The sequence below is a fragment of the Hypanus sabinus genome, chromosome 15, assembly GCF_030144855.1.
Source record: "Hypanus sabinus isolate sHypSab1 chromosome 15, sHypSab1.hap1, whole genome shotgun sequence".
Classification (NCBI taxonomy): domain Eukaryota; kingdom Metazoa; phylum Chordata; class Chondrichthyes; order Myliobatiformes; family Dasyatidae; genus Hypanus; species Hypanus sabinus.
The window spans coordinates 13503120-13529365 of NC_082720.1; the positions used below are offsets into that span (position 1 = coordinate 13503120).

Consider the following 26246-nt stretch of genomic DNA (forward strand, 5'->3'; position numbering starts at 1 on the left):
GGCTTTGTGGGTAAATACAACAGAAAGAGAAGTCCGGTGCTATTTCTAAACTGCAATAGTTCTACATCCACCTCATCCAAGTGATTTCTGTAATTTAACACTCTCACAGTACTGCAGTGAAATGTCAGGCAGGAATTACGCACTGGAATGGAGGTCAAAACCACTGTCAGCTGACACATCAGAATGAGCAAATAGGCAGAGCACATTGCTGTGCAATATACAGGCATTACATGGGCAAACTACTGTGGGCTACCAGTGAAATGCATGTCTGGAACATATAAAACCACAGCACAGGAAGAGGCCCTCAGTCCACCATGCTATGCTAAACTAATTAATCTAATGATGCCACTAGACTGTCCGTATCCCTCCATTCTCCACATAATCATGGTCTATTCAAGAGCCATTTAAAACACCTCTGGAGTATCTGCCTTCATAATCACCCCTGGTGGTAGATTCCAGACACTTTACACTTTCTGTGTAAAACCCTTTAAATGTTCACTTTCTCACCTTAAATGCTTGCCTTTTAGTATTAGATATTTCGACCCTGGGGAAAAGATACCAGCTGTCTGCTCATTCTCTGAAGCCTGGGTCCACCGTGGATGTTGTGATATGAAAGCTAGTTCACAAGTAAGCCAGGGCAATTCGATATTGAAAACATGCACCTCCTGTCCATGCAGCTGATAAATACAGAGGAACTGCAGAGACCAATACAGTTTAGCACCATCAGCGTTGCAGGAGTTGTCAGTCATTGCTGAACTCAATGTAGTACTGCCTCAGGGACTCCAGCTCTGGATATTTCCTCACAGTTTACTCCCAAAGCCTACCCCATGAGTGTGTATAGTCACAAGGCAGTAGAGCTTTGAGATCAGTGCATTGCTTCTCCTAGATGAGCTGTTAACCATGGCCAGTGAGCCCCGTCTGCCCGAAACGGCTGGTTTTAAGGTACCAATAACCCGCCTTTGCCCCTTCGCCTGTCAGTAGAAACCGTTCCACTGGGCTTAATAGCAAAGCCACACGTGAAGTCCTGGAGTTGGACTTGGTTGACAAAGGCTATCTGTGGTGCATGCCATTGGGAGCATTTAAAAGATAGAGGGAGCTTGTCCCCACTACCACCGCAGCTGTGACAACCTTTAGGAACTAACTTCATTCTATGCTGCCCGTAATTTTCTAAACTTCTATTGGGTCTCCCATCAGCCTTCATTGCTCCAGAAGCAAGCAACTGCTCGTAAGTCATGACCTCTAATCTGGGCAGCACCCTGATAAAACTCTACTGAACTGCAATAGCATTATTAACATTCCGTACAGCAGTTGAGTGTTTCCCAACGTTTAGTGGAATCTTTATTTGTAACAGAGTGAAGATGGAACCCAATGTGAGCAACTCTTGGCCACACACCGAGCAGTTAATTGTCTTTGCATTGATCAGGTCAATGGCTGTATTATAGCTGGGATTCAGGAAAGAATGAGGTGAGTCTTGACAGTGTGACAGGATGGATGGACTGATGGGGTTGCTGAGGGTGGTACCTGTCTGGCATGAAAAACCAATGCCTGAAGGGGGTATTGCAAATGGTTGTATGCCATTTTTAATGTTTCCTAACAAACCTGCAGATGTGATTATGAAGTGTGTCTATATTTGCTAATGTCAAGCAGCGGGGAAGATATAACAAGTTTTAAAACTTCAGCTCATTTCGATTTGTCCATTTCTTCTCAGCCTGCAACTTACTGATGGCTTTATTTTCCCCTGTGTCTTCTGGCCCTTTTTTTTTCTCTCTGGCTTGGACAGGTCATGTTTACCTGAATGTACACATTACCAAGTTAGAATCTGGTAAGAATTTTTAAATTCCCAGATGAACAAAAGCACGAAATGAAGTATATCTTCGCATAGGATAAATCAGCTCTTGACCTGATGATGTTTAAAATTCTTATTATTGATTTTGGATCTCTCCGTTGCCTCATCCCTCCCTCCTTTCAGACTACAATATAGTCCTTTTGACGATGTTTCTCTATTTCCGGTTCGTGGCATCCTTCTCATATTCATCTCTCTCCCGTTAGTAGCCTGACCTGCATGTGACACCCAAAGTATTTTCTTTTAGCCAGGCTAACAGTTATTGCTCTAGAGACTATGTCTAGGTCTGCAGCCACTTATAGGCCAGACCAGGAAAGAATTAGTCGTATTGGTGAATCAGATGGATTTTTTTTAAAAGTAGCTTTTTAACAAGCTTATTGAAAACAATCCTTTTGATTTACTTGTAGTTTCTCCACTCTGTTTAATAAATTTCTTAATTATCTCCTCAGTGTTTATGACCCTGAAACATTTATAGAGGTGCAGAGAAATATTGGACACACTGATTCAATCTGTTCCATCATCCACATCCCTGAAAGAACCCAGGTAATTCAGCTCCTTCTGCAACAATACTATGACTCTTTTTGTCTTCTGGAGCATTTTCTTCTCATCAGTAGAGTACGTTAGCATTGGGAATGAAGTACTTTTACTGTTGGAGCTATCTAGCTGCAGTATGATTTTGACAAAGTTTAATAAACTTCCACTGCACTGTTTAATTAAATATTCCTGAGTGGTGCTATAGTGAATTGTAATAATCATTCAAAATCAAGGAAGGCATATTGGCACATTGGCCATTAGTCAAGTCACATATTTAAAAAATGAAAAACAGCAATATTATGCTCAAATTTTATAAAACTTTGGTTTGACATCAGTTGGGGTACTGAATGCAATTCTAGACACCACATGTTAGGAAAGCTATATTGGTGCCAAAAATACTACAAAGATTAACCAGGATGTTGCCTGGAATGAAGTGCTTCACTTTTGAGGAGAGATTGGAGAAATTGGAGAAAATGGATCTGTTATCACTGTCGCAGAGTAAGTTAAGAGGGATATAGATATAGTAGATTGCAAAAACTTTTCCTCTGTCAAAGGTATACTGTATAAACCTTGAAGACAGATTTAGTTTAAGGGGGAAAAAATTCAGATGGAAATTAGGAAACCTTTGTCATACAGAGAGTGGCAAATACCTTGAATGCACTGTCCAAGAGAATGGTGGAAGCAGAGTACTTGACAGTATTTAAGAAACCTTTAGATTAGCACTTGAATCACTGAGGCATAGAAGAGTACGGGCCTAGTGCTGGGAGACACTAGTGTGGATTGGTGCGAACTGGTCAGTATGGATATGGTGGTCTGAATGTCCTACTTCCACACTGTATGACTAGAAGTCACCTGACAGGTGTATATCACTAACATTGGTGCAGGGGAAACATGTAGAGGTAGTAATCCAAAATATAATAAATTGTCATCTAAAGTAAATGGCATTTCCTATCCAGTTTTAATTAATGTGCAGTGTTGGTGAGCAGTGTTGTCCATGTTTCCTTTCAGATGTAACAAACCGAAACCCATTAGAATTTAAAAGACATTTTCATTGTGGCTGAAAGATGAAAAACAAAAAATAATGTAAAGTTGTTATTACATTTTTAAAACATTTATGACTAGGCTAAGACCATTTTTGATAAAATTAGAAGTCTGATTTTTAAAGTTTCAGATGACCTAAGATTTGTAAATGGATTAAACAACGAAGGAATAATTTTAGAGGTATTGTACGATTAAACTGACATGTATATTTAGAAGTAAAACAGGTTGATGAAAATGTTACGAAATCCTTAGTATTATAAACAGAGGCATAGAATACAAAGCACCCATATTATGCAGGACCTGTTAGGCAAGAGCTGGAATGTTCAAAGTACCACACATTCTGGAGGGCGCTAAGGGTAAGGAGATTTACTAGAATGTCACAGCTTCAGTTATAGGGGTAATTTAATAGTGCTTTTTTCAATTACAAGTGTTATTGACAATAGGATGGAAAAAATTATTTTCACTGATCAGAGCATCAATAGCCATCGGACAGGGCAACATGGTCAGTATAAAGCTAGAGGAAAGGCCAGCTTGTTATGATCTGGATATATTGTTTGAAAATATGGTGGTATCAAATTTAGATATAACTCCCAAAATGGAATTAGATGTATAATTGGAAAGAACATAATTACAGGGCATTTATGGACAAAAAAGGACGGTGTAATTTTGAAAATATGTTTGGGCAGTCAGCATCTTAGCAGGTGATATATCCCAGATCATAACATCTGTTGTGTAAAAACAAATTAATTTCTCTTTTTGATTAGTAATTAGCATAAATTGGAGACATTTAGTTATCGACCAATTGGCATTTAGTCCAATTCACTCCATCAAAATGGTTTGCAATTTTCAGCACCTTGAGGAGCGCTCCATGCTAACAGCACCATGCTCATTTTTCAGTATATTACTGCATCCTGGGATCGCACACTGCGTGTCTGGAATGCTTACATCAAGTTACCTCCCAAAACTAAAGAAATTATGGAAAATGCAAAGAGTGCAACAATTTGAGATGAACTGTCAGTGGGACTTCAAGTTCCTTGGTGGTGTTTCCATTTTGAAATTAGTTTAACTTATGCCAAATCCAGCAAACCATGAAGCTCCTTACCACCAGTTAACTATTTAGTTACATCATTGCCATGACTAATTGAACAGAATGTGACTAGATGTTCCTGACTCCCAAAGTCCTTTATGCCTCCAAGAAAATACAAATCACGTCTGAAGGAATTCTCTCCATTTGCCTGGATGGTTAATTTGTGACAGGATCCAACACCATCCCAGATAATTCAGTCTGCCAATCGGAGAAACAGAGTATATCAAAATCCGATTTATTATCTTTGGCATGTAACGTGAAATTTGTTAACTTAACAGCAGCAGTTCAATGCAGTACATAATATAGAAGAGAAAATAAATAATAATAATAAATAAATCAATTACAGTATACATATGTTGAATAGATTAAAAAATGTGCAAAAACTAGAAATACTGTATATTAAAAAAAAGTGAGGTAGTGTCCAAGGATTCAATGGTCATTTAGGAATCAGATGGCAGAAGGGAAGAAGCTGTTCCTAAATCGCTGAGTGTGTGTCTTCAGGGCACCAGTCACTCACTGAGTATAACAAGATTGTCCTGGATTCAAAAACATTAGGATGATACACATTCTCTCCTTCAACTTTGATGATGTTCATGGTATGGAGAACAACAACGGATGGCTTATCCTTTAAATTCAGTGCCTAGGATTCACCTGGATTATTTATCAGTAGTGCAATAGTTATTATTTGGTAATATCTACCCATTATTTATGATATTTCTTCTGACATTCCTGAGACAGGAGATTGTAAAGCAGATGGGTTAGCTTGCCTTTGCTTAAATTTCCTACAGACCTTCCAATGATGAGTTGAAAAAAAAACTGACATCTTCTTTCTCTGGAGCAAATATTTTAATGAATTACTGTCTCCACTTGTTTTCCAGTTAACAATAAGTAAATCACCATTAGCCTCCTAATGATTGACCTGAAACAATTGAGTGAAAGAGCCACCAACTGAGAAAAGCAAAGTACTGCTGATGCTAGAAATCTGAGATAAAACAGTAATATTGGAGTAGGTCAGGCAGCATCTATGGAGAGAGAAAGAGTGTCAATATTTCAGACTGATTTCTAATGATAAGTCATGGAACTGAAATAGTAACTTTGATTGTGGAGCAGCCTTGATCATAGCTTTAACAATATATTTGTTCTCCTCACTACACCTGGTCAGGTAAAATTAAGTCAGGTTGGAGGGTGGGGGATGCTGGTGGATATGAAACCTGGCCTTGGTTGCTGATGGCTGCAATGTCGTGTTCATTACTAGCAAAGTAAGTTTTTGTCTGAAATGATGGGTATTTGGAGCCCCCGTCTGGTGAAACTGTGATTCAACATTTTCTACATTGTGCCACAGCAAGATACATTGAAAATCCTGCTGCCATTTGAAAAATGTATATATTATCACAATATGTATTGATATTGTCAATACGAATCAATGTCTTAATAACAGTTGTAGATTGGTCTTTGAAATGATGATCAGATGAGTGTGGAATTAATATAATATTTTGGTGTTTGGATATCAGTATTATAGACAAATTGTTAAATTATTCAACAACACCTGATATGTTCTCAGAGTTCTGACCACTATTTTATGTGATTATGCTATTAACATTTACCCACAGAATATATCACAAGCTGAGCGAAGATAATTATTTGTTCATTCTTTGATACCATTCATTTTGATGACCCGACTGGCCCCTATTGATATCTTTAAGTTCAAGTTCAGTTGTCATTCAACCATACATGAATACCCATGAATGCAGTCAAACGAAACAGCCACTCCAGGGCATCAGTGCAAAATACAGTACTGTATTCTACAGTTATATGAGTATATCAGATATTAAACAAGAATCAGGCTTCAGTTCTTATTGTAAATATATATAAGTTCAGGAAGTTTGCAATTAGCCTTCTTTTTTTTGTAAATTGCAAGCAGTAAATTGAAGTTAAAAGCTCAGACTGCTCCACAGACTAAGAGATTGCACATGCAAGAGCCAAACATTAAATGGGGCTGTGTTAATTGGCTGTCATTAAACCAGGCAAGATGGCTAAGTTACTTGGACCATTGCGACTTGAGTTCAAGCTGGCAGACCAGATGAATGTTTCCTCTTAGCATATCAAACATGGTCACAGGTAGAGGCAATCAAGTAGTTTTTTGTGTACTTACTATATCTGTGTACTCAGAGACAAGCCTAACAACATCAATTTTGGGTGTCAGGCTCTCTGTTGTCAAAAGGTTTTAGGATATTTGTACAAATATAGATTCTCCCAAAGGTGTCTGGACCTTGAGAGGCGTCATATTAATTACAATGTGCTTCCACTGTGTATCTCAAAGGAACGACTTATCAACGCAAAGTATTAAACAATGTCATTCTAACTATTGAAATTCTACTGTTAACTTTCTCTTAAGAGTGTAAACTGTGATGTACCATTGAGTTTGTGAGCCTCTCAAGAGTGTCTCCAGAAAGATGTCTGCTCGTTGTGCTGAATAAAGACATCTAGATCACCAGCTTCCGTGTCTGTCTGGCGACTTCGATCACAGTCGCAACAGTACAAACAGTCATATAGAGTACAAGACACATACACATAAGCATACAGCCACACAAAAGGATATATATAATGTAGTGCAAGTCCCTGAGTGTCATGTCATGTAGATTGATAGTGCATGGGATGGTGTCAGCAAGAACAAGCCTACATCTGTCTGCAGACAAATGCAGTCCAGCTTGTCTCCGCCAAGAGAACACTTAGGGACACCAGCAATGTGAGGCCCAACCCACAACCCAGCATGGAGGCCACCGTGTCTCCTGTCCTAGGTGGCTGAAACAGATGACCCCACGTGTGTGACCTAGTCCGTATTACATCTGAGGCCACACAGTTTCCCTGCTATCAATCTCGCCAATAAACCAGTGAAATGACTTGAAGTATTCTACATGACCAAATTCCAGAAGGAGAAAAACCTGCAAGAGAATCGCTCCCTGTTAGACTATGCATTGGATCCACCTTTCTGTAGCTGGCAGCATGTTCCACAAAGTCCATCTCCTCCAATATTGACAATGATATATTTCTCCCCAGGCATTGATATTTTCTAATGTTGCTATTATTTCTTGATTTCAAGCTTCATCATTCTATACTGTTTCCAATTGAGCTAGATACATGCTCATGCTTAATTCACTCTGAAAACATTATCCTTTTCATCATCACTTTGTGCTAATCCATTTACATTTTAATTTGTCTCCATATAGACTCATTTTGCACATGGTTGACTATATGCTGTTTGGTTTCAGAATATTTCCAGCAGATTTTAAAAAATTATCTTCACAATAGGAACATGGAATATTTTTTGCTTCAGCTGATTAACTATGATCCTTTGCAGTTGTAAAAGTATTCAGATATACAAGGGAAAACACAATGCGGTACAGATATTTGAGCCATTAGATATCAGTGTAATTTAACTGGATATTCATTATGGAAAGGACATATCCAACAGAGCTGAGATAAGATAGCTGAAGTACATTTCCATTGTCCTTTGTCTGTGCTGGAAAAAGATGCAATGGCCCATCACAACACAGATCGGCCCTTTTTGACAGGTAAGGAAAGGGGCTCTGTTGGCAAAAAATTAAACCAAATCCTTAGAAAGAGGTGACATAGGATCGGAAGATGTAGAACCCTAGTGGGTGGAGATAAGAAAATGCAAGAGGAAAAAGACTCTGAAGGGAGTTATATACGGGCCCAAGAACAGTAATTAGGTTATGGAGCATATAACCATATAACAATTACAGCACAGAAACTGACCATCTCAGCCCTTCTAGTCCATGTCAAATGCTTACTCTCACCTAGTCCCATCTACCTGCACTCAACCCATAACACACCATTCCTTTCCTGTCTGTATACCTATCCAATTTTTTTTTAAATGTCAATATCGAAACTGCTTCTACCACTTCTACTCGTTCCACACAGCTACCACTCTCTGAATAAAGAAGTTCCCCCTCGTGTTACCCCTAAACTTTTGCCCCTTAACTCCCAACTCATGTCCTCTTGTTTGAATCTCCCCTACTCTCAATGGAAAAAGCCTATCCACGTCAACTCTATCTAACCCCTCATAATTTTAAATAACCTCTATCAATTCCCCCCTCAGCCCTCTACGGTCCAAAGAATAAAGACCTAATTTGTTCAACCTTTCTCTGTAACTTAGGTGCTAAAACCCAGGTATCATTTTAGTAAATCTTCTCTATACTCTCTATTTTGTTGACATCTTTCCTATAATTTGTTGAACAGAACTGTACACAATACTTCAAATTTGGCCTCACCAATGCCTTGCACAATTTTAACATTACATCCCAACTCCTATACTCAATGCTCTGATTTATAAATGCCAGCTTACCAAAAGCTTTCTTCACCACCCTATCCACATGAGATTCCACCTTCAGGGAACTATGCACCATTATTCCTAGATAACTCTGTCCTACTCCATTCCTCAATGCCCTACCATTTACCATGTATGTCCTATTTTGATTAGTCCTACCAAAATGAAGCACCTTACACTTATTAGCATTAAACTCTATCTGCCATCTTTCAGCCCACTCTTCTAACTGGCCTAAATCTCTCTGCAAGCTTTGAAAACCTGCTTCATGATCCACAACGCCACCTATCTTAGTATCATCTGCATACTTACTAATCCAAGTTACCACCCCATCATCCAGATCATTAATGTATATGACAAACATTGGACCCAGTACAGATCCCTGAGGCACACCACTAGTCACCGGCCTCCAACCTGACAAACAATTAATCACCACTACTCTCTGGCATCTCCCATCCACCCACTGTTGAATCCATTTTACAACTTCAATATTAATACCTAACAATTGAACCTTACTAACTAACCTTCCATGTGGAGCCCTGTCAGAGGCCTTACTGAAGTCCATATAGACCACATCCCCTGCTTCACCCTCATCAACTTTCCTAGTAACTGCTTCAAAAAATTTAATAAGATTTGTCAAACATGACCTTCCACGCAGAAATTCATGTTGACTGTCCTAATCAGACCCTGTCTATCCAGATAATTATATATACCATCTCTAAGAATACTTTCTATTAATTTACCCATCACTGACATCAAACTAACAGGCCTATAATTGCTAGGTTTACTCTTAGAACCCTTTTTAAACAATGGAACCACATGAGCAATATGCCAATCCTCTGGCACCATCCCCGTTTCTAATGACATTTGAAATATTTCTGTCAGAGCCCCTGCTATTTCCCACTTAACTCCCCTCAAGGTCCTAGGGAATATCCTGTCAGGATCTGGAGATTTATCCACTTTTATATTCCTTAAAAGCACCAGTACTTCCTCCTCTTTAATCATCATAGTTTCCATAACTTCCCTACTTGTTTCCCCTACCTTACACAATTCAATATCCAAATAATGAATGCAGAAGAAAATAAATTGTTCAAAATCTCCCCCATCTCTTTTGGCTCCACAGATAGCTGTCAACTCTAATTCTCTAAGGGACCAATTTTATCCCTCACTATCTTTTTGCTATAAAATTTTATCCCTCACTATCCTTTTGCTATTAATTACAATGGGAGATAGAAAAGACAGGTAATAAATACAAGGCTATGATAGTCATGTGGGATTTCAATATGCAGGTAGATTGAGAAAATTAGGTTGGTGCTGGATCCCAAGAGAAAGAATTTGTAGAATGCATAGAAGATAGCTTTTTAGAGCAGTTTGTGGTCGAGTCCATCAGAGGAAAGGCAATTCTGGATTGGGTGTTGTGTAATGAACAAGATTTGATTAGGAAGTTTAAGGTAAAAGAACCCTTGGGAGGTAGTGATCATAATATGGTAGAATCCAGCCCGCAGGTTCAGAAGGAGATGATAAAGTCAGGTGTATCAGTACTGCAGTGGAGTAAAAGGGAGTTATAGAGGCATGAGAGAGGAGCTGGCCAAATTGATTGAAAGGGGACATTAGCAGGGGTGACAACAGAACATCAATGGCTGGAGTTTCTGGGGCTAATTTGGAAGGTGCAGGATACATTCCAAAGATGAGGAATTATCCTAAAGGGAGGATGAGGCAACCGTCGCTGATAAGGGAAATAAAGAGAGCATCAAAGCAAAAGTGAGGACATTTAATATAGCAAAAAAGATAATGGGAAGTTGGAGGTTTGGGAAGCTTCTGAAAACCAAAGAAGGCAACTAAAATAACCATAAGAAGAGGAAAGATAAATTACAAAGGTAAATTATCCAATAATATAAAAGGATGCCAAAAATGATTTTCAGATGTATACAGAGTAAAATAGAGGCGAGATTGGATATTAGACCATCAGAAAATGATGCTGGAGAGGTAGTAATGGACAAAGAAATGGTGATAACACATAATAAGTATTTTGCATTTTGTCCAGGGTTCTGAAATAGCTAGCTGAAGTGATTGTGAAGGCATTAGTATTTATTTTTCAAGAATCGTTAGATTCTGGAATGGTTCCAGAGGACTGGAAATTGCAAATATAACTATACTTTTTAAGAAGGGAGGGACACAGAAGAAAGGAAATTGTATAAACACAAAGTGCACTGCAGATACTGTGGTCTAATCAAGACGTACAAAAAAGCTGGATGAACTCAGCAGGTTGGGCAGAAACCATTGAAAGAAGCAGTCAACGTTTCGGGTTGAAACCCTTCATCAGGACTAAAGAAGGAGGGGCAAGGACCCTATAAAGAAGGTGGAGAGGGTTGAAAACCAATCAGAGGAAAGATCAAGGGATGGGGGAAGGTTAGCTGGGAGGAGAAAGGCAGGAGAGGTGAAGAAGGAATCTACAGGGAAAGCACTATTGGTAGTAGAAGAAGGCAGAGTCATGAGAGGTGATAGTCATGAGCTAGAAGAGGAGACAGAGTAGAGGTGGGATGGGAAGAGAGAGGGAGGGAATTACCGGAAGTTGGAGAATTCGATGTTCATACCAAGGGGCTGGAGACTACCTAGACGGTATATGAGGTGTTGTTCCTCCAACCAAAGTTTGGCCTCATCATGGCAGTAGAGGAGGCCATGTATGGACATATCCGAATGGGAATGTGAAGGAGAGTTGAAGTGAGTGGCAACCGGGAGATCCTGTCTGTTGTGGCGGATGGAGCGAAGGTGCTCGACGAAACGGTCCCTCAATCTGCATCGGGTCTCACCGATGTAGAAGAGGATGCACCGGGAGCACCGGATGCAATAGATAACCCCAACAGACTCACAAGTGAAGTGTTGCCTCACCTGGAAGGACTGTTTGGGGCCCTGAATGGTGGTAAGAGATGAGGTGTAGGGACAGGTGTAGCCCTTACGCTTCCAGGGATAAGTGCCAGGTGGGAGACCTGTGGGGAGGGACATGTGAACCAGGCAGTTGCGGAGGGAACGATCCCTGCGAAAAGCAGAGAGGGTTAGAGAGGGAAAGATGTCCTTAGTGGTGGGGTCCTGTTGAAGGTGGCGGAAGTTGCGGAGGATAATATGTTGGATACGGAGGCTGGTGGGGTGATAGGTGAGGACAAGAGGGACACGGTCCCTGTTGTGGTGATGGGAGGATGGGGTGAGGGCCGAAGTGTGGGAAATGGAGGAGATGCGGGTGAGGGCATCATTGGTGATGGCAGAAAGGAAACCACGATTCTTAAAGAAAGAGGACATTTGGGATGTCCTGGAACGGAAAGCCTCATCCTGGGAGCAGATGCGGCGGAGATGGAGGAACTGCGAATAGAGAATAGCTTTTTGGCATTTGGCAGGGTGGGAAGAGCTATATCAAGGTAGTTATGGGAGTCAGTGGGTTTATAGAAGATGTCAATGGACAGTCTGTCTCCAGAGATGGAGACTAAGAGATCGAGAAAGGGGAGAGAAGTGTCCGAGATGGACCAAGTGAATCTGAGGGCTGGGTGGAAGTTAGAGGCAAAGTAGATGAAATTGATGAGCTCAGCATGGGTGCAGGAAACAGCACCAATGTAGTCATCAATGTATCGAAGGAAAAGTTGGGGAGCAGTACCAGTATAGATTTGGAGAATAGACTGTTCCACATAACACATGAAGAGGCAGGATTAGCTAGGGCCCATTTGAGTGCCCATAGCTACACCCTTGATCTAGAGAAAGTGGGAAGAGCCGAAAGAGAAGTTATTAAGTGTGAGTACCAGCTCTGCCAACCTGAGAAGTGTGGGTGTGTTGGGGAACTGGTGAGGTCTATTGTCCAGAAAGTAGCGGAGGGCTTTGAGACCTTCTGGATGGAGAATTGAAGTGTATAAGGATTGGACATCCATTGTGAAAATGAAGTGGTCGGGATCAGGGAACTGGAAGTTATTGAAGAGGTGGAGGGCATGGGATGTATCCCAGATGTCGGTAGGGAGGGACTGAACTATGAGTGACAAAATGGAGTCAAGGTAGGCAGATACAAGTTCGGTGGGACAGGAGCAGGCCGAAACTATAGGCCTACCAGGACAGTCAGCTTATGGATCTTGGGGAGGAGGTAAAAGCGAGTAGTGCGGGGTGTGGGAATTATGAGTTTTTTGGCTGAGGATGGAAGGTCTCTGGAGTTGATAAGGGTAGAGATGGTACGGGAGACAATGGTTTGATGTTTTTTGGTGGGGTCCTGTTCCAGGGGTAAGTAAGAAGAGGTGTCAGAGAGCTGCCATTTGGCCTCAGTGAGGTAGAGCTCCGTCCGCTAGACCACTACGGCACCACCTTTGTCTGCGGGTTTGATGGTGAGGTTAGGATTAGTGCGGGGGGGGACAAAAGTGAGGCCCTTGCTGAGCACAGAACGCTCTGCCTCTGAGACGGGATGGTGAAGACATGGCAAGGGTTGGGGCTGAGGTCACAGGAAGGTAAAGAGTGGGTGGTCTCAGGAGGGAGAGGGGGTTTGGGATGTTCAGGGAGAGCGGGCTGAGGGGAGGATGAGGGATCATAGGAATGGAGAGGAGATGAGGGGTGGAGGGAGGGTTGGGAGTCACGGGGAGGATGGGGGTAGTAGAGGAATAAGACGAGCGGTAGGACCCAGCGGCAGTAAGAGCGGTCCCGGTCTGGATAGGGTCAGGATCTCGGTCCGAGCTGGATCCAGAGCTGGGGGTGTCAGAGTCTGTGGCCTGCAGGGTGCCAGAACTGAAGTCCGAATCAGAAGCGGGTGAGTCCATGATGCGCTGGGGCCTGATTAGAAAATTATGTTAAATTAAAAATAAGGAAATTGTATACTAGTTAGCCTGACTTCAATGGTTGGGAAGATTATTGGAGTTCATTACTAAGGATAAGGTTTTAGGTACTTGGAGGCCCATGATAAGGTAGGTCAGAGCTGGCATGGTTTCCTTATACGGAAATCTCGCCTGACAAGTCTGTTACAATTCTTTAAGGAAATGACAGGCAGTATAGACTTGGAGAGTCAGTTCATGTTGTTTGCTTGGATTTTCAGAAGGCCTTTGAAGAGGCACTGCACATGAGGCTGCTTAACAAGATAAGAGCCCATGGTATTAGTATGGCTGGAAGTTTGGCTGACTGGCAGAGTAGGAATAAAGGGTGTCCATTCTAGTTGGCTGCTGGTGACTAGTGATGGTCTGTAGGGGTCAGTATTATGACTGCTCCTTCCCACTTTATATGCGAATGATTTCAATGAAAGAGTTGATGGCTTTGTGGCCAAGTTTGCAGACCATACTACGATAGGTGGAGAGGCAGATGTTGATGAAGCAGGGAGGCAGCAGAAGGACTGAAGCAGATGGAAGATAGTGTAGGGATGTCTATTGTCAGTCCGTGACCTCCTCTGCTACTGTGATGAGCCCTCACTCATGTTGGATGAGCGACATCTTATATTCCGTCTGGGTAGCCTCCAACCTTGAACATCGGTTTCTCAAACTTCCAGTAATAGCCACCCCCTCTCCTTCATTGATTCACAGCAAGCAGGCAGCAGAGTAAGTCGCCATTTTGCGGGACAAAATTCAGATGTTTTTTAATTACTTGGGATAAAAGAGGCACGACTGCGCAGGCACGTGACCTCAGAGTGCGGAAGGCTTAAAAAGAACACCGCCATATCCAGCAGGCAGCAGAGTGAGAGGCTTTGGCTCAACAGACTAAACGGGAAGAGGCTTCCTGTGACCATTGAGTCTTATAGTAAAGGGGTAAGTTACAGGTTTATTCATTTAGTAATAACAGTAGCATTAGAGGAGTGTATCTAGGTTTAGTGTTGTGCTTGGAGGGTCAGATGTGGGGACCCTGGGAGACTCCCAGCCTCCCCAAGGATTAGAGATAGGGTCCAGAGTATTCTGAGGGGAAAGGGCAAGCAGCCAAAAGTCTTGGTACACATTGGTACCAATAGACAATAGACAATAGGTGCAGAAGTAGACCATTCGGCCCCTCAAGTCTGCACCGCCATTCTGAGATCATGGCTGATCATTCACTATCAATACCCAGTCCCTGCCTTGTCCCCATATCCCTTGATTCCCCTATCCATCAGATATCTATCTAGCTCCTTCTTGAAAGCATCCAGAGAATTGGCCTCCACCGTCTTCAGAGGCAGTGCATTCCACACCTCCACAACTCTCTGGGAGAAGAAGTTTTTCCTCAACTCTGTTTTAAATAACTGACCTCTTATTCTCAATCCATGTCCTCTGGTACTGGACTCTCCCAACATCTGGAACATATTTCCTGCCTCAATCCTATCAAATCCTTTAATTATCTTAAACGTTTCAATCAGATCCCCTCTCAATCTCCTCAATTCCAGAGTGTACAAGCCCAATCTCTCCAATCTCTCTGTGTAAGACAGCCCTGCCATCCCAGGAATCAACCTAGTGAATCTACGCTGCACTTCCTCAATTGCCAGAATGTCCTTCCTTAAACCTGGAGACCAAAACTGTACACAATATTCCAGGTGTGGTCTCACCAGGGCCCTGTACAAATGCAAAAGGACATCCTTGCTCTTGTACTCAATTCCCCTTGTAACAAAGGCCAACATTCCATTTGCCCTCTTCACTGCCTGTTGCGCTTGCTCATTCACCTTCATTGACTGGTGAACTAGGACTCCTAGGTCTCTTTGCATTTCTCCCTTACCTAACTCTACACCGTTCAGACAATACTCTGCCCTCTTGTTCCTGCTTCCAAAGTGGATAACTTCACATTTATTCACATTGAATGACATCTGCCAAGTATCTGCCCACTCACCCAGCCTATCCAAGTCTCCCTGTATTCTCCTAACGTCCTCTTCGCATGTCACACTGCCACCCAGTTTAGTATCGTCAGCAAACTTGCTGATATAGTTTTCAATGCCCTCATCTAAATCGTTGACATAAATCGTAAAGAGCTGTGGTCCCAATACAGAGCCCTGTGGTACCCCACTAGTCACCTCCATCCAGTCCGAGAAACACCCATTCACTGCTATCCTTTGCTTTCTATCTGCCAACCAGTTTTCTATCCATGTTGAAACCCTGCCCCCAATGCCATGAGCTCTGATTTTACTCACCAACCTCCTATGTGGCACCTTATTGAATGCCTTCTGAAAATCTAGGTACACAACATCCACTGGCTTACCCTCGTCTAACATCCTTGTTACACCCTCAAAAAACTCCAACAGATTAGTCAAGCATGACTTGCCCTTGGTAAATCCATGCTGGCTCGGCCTAATCCTATTTCTGCCATCAAGATGTGCCACTATTTCGTCCTTAATAATGGACTCAAGCATCTTCCCCACGACTGACGTTAGGCTAACAGGGTGATAGTTCTCTGTTTTCTCTTTCCCTCCCTTCTTGAAAAGTGGGATAACATTAGCCACTCTCCAATCATCAGGAACTGATCCTGAATCTAAGGAACATTGGAAAATGATTACCAATGCATCCGCAAAAGTAATTTCCTGAGCCACCTCTTTTAGAACCCTCGAATGCAGACCATCTGGACCCGGGGATTTATTAGCCTTCAGTCCTATCAGTCTACTCATCACAGTTTCTTTCCTAATGTCAATCTGTTTCAATTCCTCTGATATCTTATGACCCTGGCCCATCCATACATCTGGGAGATTGCTTCTGTCCTCCCTGGTGAAGACAGATCTAAAGTACGCATTAAATTCTGTTGCCATTTCCCTGTTTCCCATAACAATTTCTCCCAATTCATTCTTCAAGGGGCCAACATTGTTCTTAACTATCTTCTTTCTCTTCACATAGCTAAAAAAGCTTTTGCTATCCCCTTTTATATTCCTGGCTAGACTGAGCTCATACCTGATTTTTTCTCTCCATATTGCTTTTTTAGTTAAGATCTGCTGTTCCTTAAAACTTTCCCAATCATCTGTATTCCCACTCATCTTAGCCCTGTCATACTTCTTTTTCTTTAATGCTATACAATCTCTGACTTCCTTTGTCAACCACTGTGGCCCCTTCCCCCTCTTTGAATCCTTCCTTCTCATTGGAATGAACTGCTTTTGCATCTTTTGTATTATCCCCAAGAATATCTGCCACTGCTGATCCACTGTCTTTCCTGCCAGGGCATCCGCCCATTTAACTTTGGCCAGCTCTTCCCTCATGGCTCCGTAGTCTCCTTTATTTAATTGCAACACTGACACCTCTGGTCTGCCCTTATCCCTCTCAAATTGTAGATAAAAACTTATCAATGACTTACCAATGACATAGACAGAAAAAGAGAGGAGGTCCTGAAGGAAGATTACTGTGAGCTAGGAAGAAAATTGAAAACACAGACCTCCAGAGTAATAATCTCATGATTACTGCCTGAGCCACATGCTAATGAAAGTAAGAGCAGTGGAATTAAGCAGATGTATGTGTGGCTACGTAACTGGTGCAGTGGGCAGGGCTTCAAATTCTTGGATCATTGGGATCTATTTTGGGGGAGGTATGACTTATACAAAAATGATGGGTTACACCTGAACCCAAATGGTATTAATATCCTGGTGGGATTGTTTGATATTGCTGTTAGGGAGGGTTTAAACTAAGTTGGCAGGGGGAAGGAAACCAGGGTGTTAGGGTCGAGGAAGAGGAAAATAGAAATAAGTCAAAGATACTGTGCAGCAAAGAGGGCAAGAAGGACAGGCAGGTAAATAGACAGGATAATTTGATGTTGGATAGAAATATAGCAAAATCGGTAACAGATACTGATCTAAATGTACTGTACTTAAATGCATGCAGCATTAGAAATATAGTGGATGACCTTGTTGTACAACTACAGGTTAAAAGATAGGACATTGTGGCCATCACCGAGTCATGGCTAAATGATGGCTGTCCAAGGATACACAGAGTATAGGAAAGATAGGAAGGTAGGTAAAAGGGGTGGTGTGGCCCTGATGGTAAGCAACGATATCAAATCACTAGAAAGAAAGTACATAGGGTCAGAAGAGGTAGAATCCTTATGGGTCGAGTTAAGAAATGACAAGGGTAAAAAGACACTAATAGCAGTTATATACAGGCCTCCAAACAGCAGCCGGGATGTGGACTACAAGCTACAGCTGGAAATGGAAAAAGCACGTCAGAAGGAAAATGTCAAGATAATTATGGGGGATTTTAATATGAAAGTGGATTGGGAAAGTCGGGAAGGTACTGGATCTCAGGAGAGGGAGTTTGTAGAATGCCTACAGGATGGCTTTTTGGAACAGATTGTCCATAAGCCCACCAGGGGATTGGCTGTTTTGGATTGGGTGTTGTGTAATGAAACTGAGGCGACTAAGGAGCTAGAGGTGATAGAACCCCTTAGAAGTAGTGATCATAATATGATTGTGTTCAGTTTCAAATTTGAAAAGGAGAAGCTGGTATCAGGTGTAATGATATTTCAGTGGAACAAAGGAAATTACAGTGATATGAGAGGAACTGGCCCAAGTTGATCAGAAAAGTAAGCTGGATGGAGGGACGGTAGAGCAGAATTGGATGAAATTCCTACAAGAAAAAAGGAAGGTGCAGGAAAAATATATTCCAAGAACAAAGAAAATCATGAATGGAAAAATGGCACAAATGTGCTAACGAGAGAGGTTAAGGCTAAATAAAAGCAAAAGAGATGGCGTACAAGGAAGCAAAAATTAGTGGGAAAACTGAGGACTGGACAACTTTTAAAAACTTACAGAAGGAAACAAAGAAAGTCATTAGGAAAGAAAAGATGAATTATGAAAGGAAGTTGGCAATTAACATAAAAAAGGATACTAAGAGTTTTTTTTAATATATGAAGAGTAAAAAAGTGACACGGGTAGATATAGGACCGATTGAAAATGATGCTGGAGAAATTATAATGGGTAACAAAGAGATGGCAGAGGAACTAAATGAGTATTTTGCATCAGTCTTCACAGTGGAAGAATTAGCAACATACCTGATAGCCAGAGGTCTCAGGGAATAGAATTAGGTACAGTCAAGATTACTAGAGAGAAAGTGCTTGGGAAGCTAAATGAACTAAGGATAAATAAGTCGCCCAGACCAGATGAAGTGCACCACGGGTTCTGAAGGAGGTGGCTTTGGAGATTGTGGAGGCATTAGAGATGATCTTCCAGGAATCAATAGACTCTGGCATGGTTCTGGAGGACTGAAAGGTCACAAAGTTTCGCTGTTTAAGAAAGGAGGGAGGCAGCAAAAAGAAAATTACAGACCTATTCGTCTGACATCGATAGTTGGAAAGTTATTGGTGTCGATCCTCAAGGACGAGGTTATAAAATATCTCGAGGTGCATGACAAAATAAGCCCAAGCCAGCATGGTTTCATGAAGGGAAGATCCTGCTTCACCAACCTATTGGAATTTTTTGAGGTAATCTCAAATAAGATTGACAAGGCAGAGGCTGTGGATGTTGTGTATTTAGATTTCCAAAAGGCCTTTGATAAGCTGTCACATAAGAGGCTGCTTAATAAGATGAGAGCCCATGGAATTATAGGAAAGATATTAGAATGGGTGGTGCATTGGCTGATAGGCAGAAAGCAAAGGATGGGAATAAAGGGATCCTATTCTGGTTGGTTGCTGTTTACTAGTGGTGTTCCACAGGGGTCGGTGTTGGGGCCACTTCTTTTTACACTGTATATCGATGATTTAGATTATGGATTAAATAGTTTTGTGGCTAAGTTTGCGGATGACACCAAGAAAGGTGGAGGAGCAAGAAGTGTTGAAGAAATGGAAAGATTGTGGAGAGACTTGGTCAGTTTAGGAGAGTGGGCAAAGAAATGGCAGATGAAATACAACGTTGAGAAATGTACGGTTGTACATTTTGGACGAAGAACTGATCGGGCAGACTATTATTTAGATGGGGAGAAAATTGAAAAAATCAGAAGTGCAAAGGGACTGGGGGTCCTCATGAAAGATACCCTAAAGGTTAACCACCAATTTGGATCAACAGTAAGGAAAGCAAATGCTATGTTGGCATTCATTTCAAGAGGAATAAGAGAAAGGAGGTGTTGATGAGGCTCAATGGGGCACTGGTGAGACCTCATTTGGAATACTGTGTGCAGTTTTGGGCCACCTATCTTAGAAGGGATGTACTGATGTTGGAGAGGATTCAGAGAAGATTTATGTGGATGATTCCTGAAATGCAGGGGTTAACATATGAGGAGCATTTGTCAGCTCTTGGACTATATTCATTACAGTATAGAAGAATGAGAGGGGATCTCATAGAAACATTTCAAATGTTGAAAGAGTTGGACAGAGTAGATGTGGAAAGGCTGTTTCTCTTGGTGGCTGAGTCCAGGATAAGAGGCCACAGACTTAGAATTAGAGGGTACCCATTTAAAACAGAGATAAGGAGAAATTTTTTTAGCCAGAGTGTCATAGATTTATGGAATTCGTTGCCACATACAGCTGTAGAGGCCCGATCACTGAGGATGTTTAAGGAGGAGATTGATGGTTATCTAATTAGTCAGGTTATCAAGGGATACGGGGAAAAAGCCGGAAATTGGAACTAGATGGGAGAATAGTTTAGCTCATGGTGGAGTGCCACTGCACTGCCAGTGCAGACTCGATGGGCCAAATGGCCTACTTCTGCTCCTTAGTTTTATGATCTTGTGAACCTTCTCCCCAGTAATGTTAACTTCACATACTTCTGACCACCGACACTCTGGAACTTCTGCCATACTGCTCGTGTATTCCACGGTGAAGACTGATGCAAAATACTTATTCAGTTCATCCACCATTTGCTTCTCCTCCATTACCACCACTCCAGCATCATTTTCTGGTGGTCTGATATCCACTCTCACCTCTCTTTTACACTTCCTGTATTTGAAGTACCTTTAATATTATCGGCTAGCTTACTTTTGTATTCCATCTTTTCCTTCTTCATGACTTTTAGTTGTCTTCTGTTGGTTTTTAAAAGCCTCCCTATCCTCTAACTTCCCACTAACTTCTGCTCTAATATATGCCTTCTCTTAGGTATTTATGTTGGTCTTGACTTCTTTTGTTAGTCATGTTGTGTCATCTTGCCTTTAGAATACTTCTTCCTCTTTGGGATGTATATATCCTATGCCTTTTGAATTGTTTCCAGAATTTCCAGCATTACTGCTCTGCTGTCATTGCTGCCAGTGTTCTTTTCTAATCAATTTTGGCCAACTTCTCTCTCATGCCTCTGTAATTCCCTTTACTCCATGTTAATACTGATACATCTGACTTTAGATTCTTCTTCTCAATTTCAGGGTGAGTTTGATCATATTATGATCACTTAATCTGAAGGGTTATTTTACCTTAAGCTCTCTAATCAATTCTGATTGTGCAACACCCAGTCCAAAAGAGCTCATCCCCTAGCGGGCTCAACCATGGGCTGCCCTAAAAAGCCATCTGGTAGGCATTCTGGAAACTCCCCCTCTTGGGATCCAACACCAACCTGATTTTCCCAACTTACCTGCATATTGAAATCCCCCATGACTACTGTAACATTAGCCTTTGGCATGCATTTTCTGTCTCCCATTGTAATTGTAGACCACATCGTTACTATTGTTTGGGGGTCTATATATAACTCCCATCAGGAACCTTACAGTTCCTTAGCTCTACCCACAGTGATTCAACACTTTCCAATCCTATGTCACCTCTTTCTAATGACTTGATTTAATTTCTTATCAACAGAGCCATGCCACCCCCTCTACCTACCTGCCTATCCTTTCAATACAATATGTATCCTTGGATGTTAAGCTCCCAGCCATAATCTTGTTTGAGCCATGATTCATTGATGGCTGCAACATCATACATGCCAATCTAGAACTATGCTAATAGTTTATCTACCTCATTCCGTATACTATGTGAATTCAAATATAACACCTTCAGTCTTGTATTTACCTTTTTTCCACTCTGTCCACCTGTTATATCGCACCTCAACTTGTTGACCGCAATTTTGCCCTATCATCAGCTTCACTGCTGTGAGTTTCACAACACATTGCCTCTGTTTGTAAACCAACTACCTCATGCTCAGTACTATCACTCTGGTTTCCATCCCCCACCAATTTAGATTAAACCCTCCCAAACAACTCTTGCAAACCTGCCTGCACGAATATTGTCCCCCTTGGGTTCAGGTGTAACTTGTCCCTTTTGTATAGGTCATACCTTCCCCAGAAGATATCCTAATGATCTGAACCCTTCTCCCTGCACCTGTTCCTCAACCACACATTCACCTGCCAAATCATCCTATTCTCAGCCTCACTGGCACGTGGCACAGATAGGGTTCCAGAGATTATTACCATGGAGGTCTTATTTTTCAGCTTTCTACCTAGCTCCCTAAAATCTCTCTTCAGGACCTCCTCACTTTGTCTACCTATGCTATTTTTACATATAACCATTTTGAGAGGATTAGATTATAAGACAAGGATGTGATGCAGAAGCTTTATAAGTCATTGGTCGGACCACACTTGGAGTACTGTGAGCAGTTTTGAACCCCTTATCTAAGAAAAGATGTGCTGGCATTGGAGAAGGTCCAGAAGAGGTTCACGAGAATGATTCTAGGAATGAAAAGAAGCGTTAACGTATGAGGAGTGTTTGATGGCACGACGGCCTGGATGAATGAGTAGGGATCTCTTTGAAAGGTTTACATAGAGTGGGCGTGGAGTGAATGTTTTCTATAGTGAGGCAGTCTAAAACCAGAGGGCAGCGCCTCAGAATAGAGGGACACCCATTTAGAACAGAATTTAGGATAAATTCCTTTAGGCAGAGAGTGCTGAATCAGTGGAATTCATTGCCACAGATGGCGGTGGACACCAAATCATTGGGTATAATAAAACTGGAGGTTCATAGGTTCGAGATTAGTCAGGGTGTCAAAAGTTGTATGAAGAAGACAGGAGAACGGGGTTGAGAGGGATAGGAAATCAGCCATAATGGAATGGCGGAGTGGACTTGATGGGGCGAATGGCATAATTCTGCACCTAAAGGCTACGTCCACACTAGACTGGATAATTTTGAAAATGCCGGTTTCACGTAAAAATGATAGGCATCCACACAAAGTGTTTTTGAGAATACTTCCACCCACATTAAAATGGGTATTTAAGCAAATCTCCTCCTACTGGGCACGCGCAGGACACATTTACAGAAAACAGGTGACATGTTTGGTGTCAAATCTCACAGTGAAAGTGCGCGTTTGTGCAGTTACAGACTAGAAAAACTTAAAAGGAAATTGCCAAACAATGGATGGCTGTTGGCTCTTGCACAGGGGGATTTAAAACTAAAATAAACAAATACTGGAGCGTAAGGAGGCAACTGACAGGCAGTTCACAGACAGATTGACCTGGCTGATGACGAACATTGAAAAACTGACTAACTATGGTGCATTAATAAAGCACCTTGTTAAATGTATAAAACATGTCTGCATTAGTGTTAGCTTGTATTTCTATACAATGTTACATTAGGCTGTTACACATCTATTGTCAGAGAAGCACTTGCATAAATAGGTAAACCACCTTCATACAAGCAAGGACAGAAAACAGGGCAAAGTGAGTATACTTATTTATTCAGGAAGTTATGGGTCAAAGTATTTGGTGAGTGCATTTCTAACTCTTCCGGCTTCAGTCTCGTTGCTGTCTGTTCTGAAATTGTTAAGTTGGGTGGGGGGTTGCATTCAGGAAAACAATGAAATGCTGCCATTTGTTTCGGCACGTCATGACAGCGTTTCTAGAAATCTCTGGTTACCCCGTGCACACTACTCTTGCCCAAGTGGCATTTTCAAGTCTAAACACTCTGGAGGGCGTTTTAGAAAAGCTCTGTTTTCGGGGGAGGAAAACATTGTTTCAGTGTGGATGGAGGGTCAAAACAAAGTGAAAAAGCTTCTGTTATGGATTTATCCAGTCTAGTGTGGATGTAGCCTAAGTCTTATGGTCTTGTGTCGATAGGTTAATTGGCCTCTGTAGTTTTGCTATTAATCTGTAGATAAGTGTTTGAATCCAGGGTAGAGCTGATAGAAACATAGAAAACCTACAGCAGAATACAGGCCCTTCGGCCCACAAAGCTGTGCCGAACATGTCCTTACTTTAGAACTACCTAGGCTTAACCGAGTTCACTCAACCTATTCTCATAAGGCATGCTCCCCGACCCAGGCAACATCCTTGTAAATCTCCTCTGCACCCTTTCTATAGTTTCCCAATCCTTCCTGTAGAGAGGTGACCAGAACTGATCACAAAACTCCAAGTGGGGTCTGACCAGGGTCCTATGTAGCTGCAACATTACCTCTCGATTCTTAAACCCAATCCCACGACTGATGAAGGTCAATGCACCATACGCCTTCTTAACCACAGAATCAACCTGCGTAGCAGCTTTGAATGTCCTATGGACTCGGATCCCAAGATCCCTCTGATCCTCCACACTGCCAAGAGTCTTGCCGTTAATACTATATTCTGCCATCATATTCGACCTACCAAAATGAACCACCTCACACTTATCTGATGTGAGTGTGAGCTGAATATAATTGGATTAGATCAACACAAACAAGTACTGGAAGAATTAAGCAGGTCAGGTAGCCTTGATGGATGAAAGTCAACAGGTGGGCTGAGACCCTTCATCAGGACTGGAAAGGAATGGGACAGATACCAGAAAAAAATAGTGGGAGGCAGAGGAGCAGGAGCTGGAAGGTGTTGTGTGATTGGGGTGGGGGGGAATGATGCTAGGAGATGGGAAGTAATAGATGGGGAAGGTATATGGCTGAAGAAGAAAGCATCTGGTAGGAGATGACAAGAGAGCATGGAATAAAGCACTGGGGGGGGGGGGGAGGCATTGTTGGGAACCAGAGGGAGGAAAGTGAAGGTTATTGCAGATAGTGAGGGAAGGGAGCGGAAACATAAAGGCTAATGGGACCACAAGGATAAAGGAAAAATAAAGGGGAGTGAGTGTTGGAAACATAAGGGAATAATTACCAGAAGTGAGAGAAATCAATGTTCATACCATAAGGTTGGAGACTACCAAGACTATAACAACCAACAAAAGCATGTAAACTACCAGATTGTTGTAAATTCCTGTCTGTTCAGCTAACATCCTTTTGGGGGAGGAAATCTGCTGACCTAACCTGCTCAGGAGGATGAATAACTCCAGACACATTCCATAAAGCTGTCTGTATGAAATGGCTTAGCTTGCAATGATTACTACCCTTGTCAACAATACCCAGGTCCCAAGCAAAGTAGCAGGAGTCTAATGCAACCTCATTAGTGAGTGTAATTTCAAAGTAATTATGTGATATTGGCATTCCAACCTTCTTGTATAAGGTTCTTCCCACTGATACTAAGTTAGTTTATTTCAAACCCTCAGGTTGATTTGGTTGTAGAAGTCTCTCTTTCAAACACTTGCTTCATGTGGGAGCCTAAAGAATGTGTACTATGAGGACACCGCTAATCAAAAACAAAGGCCTAAAGCAATCCCAGTGAACGTCTGTTGGCAAAACAAATGGTACAAGAACTTTGCAAGAAAGAAAGGAGGAACTGTCTGCCTTCAACCAACATTCTCTCTGAACACATGCCTATCATTCCACTTACTGCTTGAAAGCACGAATGAACTTCGTTTTCTAATTTAGAGCTTTGAATTCTAAACCATTCATTCACAGGCACACCACACCTTGCAATAGAATGTTACAATAGAAACAGCAAGCTACTGTGCCCAGCATATCCACTCATATCTATAATATATTTGAGGGAGAAAAGAATAATATTGTGATTGGGTTAGATGAAGTATGATTAGAAACTCAAATATATTATAGACATGAGTGGATATGCTGGGCACAGTAGCTTCCCTTGAAAATAATCTGCATTCTCATCAGAATGTGACAAGCTCCACATTCCCACTGGAACAGCACACAATCTGCTGGAGGATCTCAGAATGCCTGCATTTACCCTACCTACACCATTCATAATTTTGTATTCTATCAAGTATCCCCTCATTCTCCTACACTCCAGAAAATAAAGTCCTAACCTATTCAACCTTTCTCTCTAACTCACGCCCTCAAGTCCTGGCATACTTCTGAGATGGAAGGTTTATCGCATGAGGACAAATTGAGAAGACTGAGCCAAGATTTGAAGAATAAGGGGAGATCCCATTGAAGTTTACATAATTCATAAAGGGTTGCTAGTACTTTATACAGGAAAGATATTTTACCTGGACATAATTTCTAGAACCCAGGATCACAGTGACAAAATAAAGGATAGACCAATTAAGACTGAAATGAAGAGGAACTTCTTCACTCTGTGCGTGATGAACCTTTAGAAATAACTTATCCAAAGTGGTCAGTCATTGAGTCCGTTGTTACACAGTAGGTATTGTTGCTTCCTCAAAGCTCCATGACCCAGTTTTACTCTTGATCTCAGGCAATGCCCGTGTCAATTCTGCGTGTTTTCCTGTATTACATATGGGTTTCCCCCGGG

The 26246-nt window shown here is 41.7% G+C and overlaps 1 protein-coding gene across 6 annotated transcripts in view; it reads left to right on the forward strand.

Annotated features, from left to right (window-relative positions):
• Positions 1-26246, forward strand: part of LOC132405308 (uncharacterized) — a 116429-nt gene that overhangs the window by 52587 nt on the left and 37596 nt on the right. For 2 of the 6 annotated variants that reach the window (XM_059990012.1, XM_059990014.1), the window contains 3 exons: positions 1352-1464; positions 2293-2386; positions 4316-7011. In XM_059990012.1, coding sequence (XP_059845995.1) covers positions 1352-1464; positions 2293-2386; positions 4316-4423 — 315 coding nt within the window. In that variant the 3' untranslated portion in view covers positions 4424-7011. Of the gene's footprint in view, positions 1-1351; positions 1465-2292; positions 2387-4315; positions 7013-26246 lie in introns of those variants that run through there. The other 4 variants (XM_059990015.1, XR_009515805.1, XM_059990013.1 and 1 more) reach the window with 4 other exon arrangements.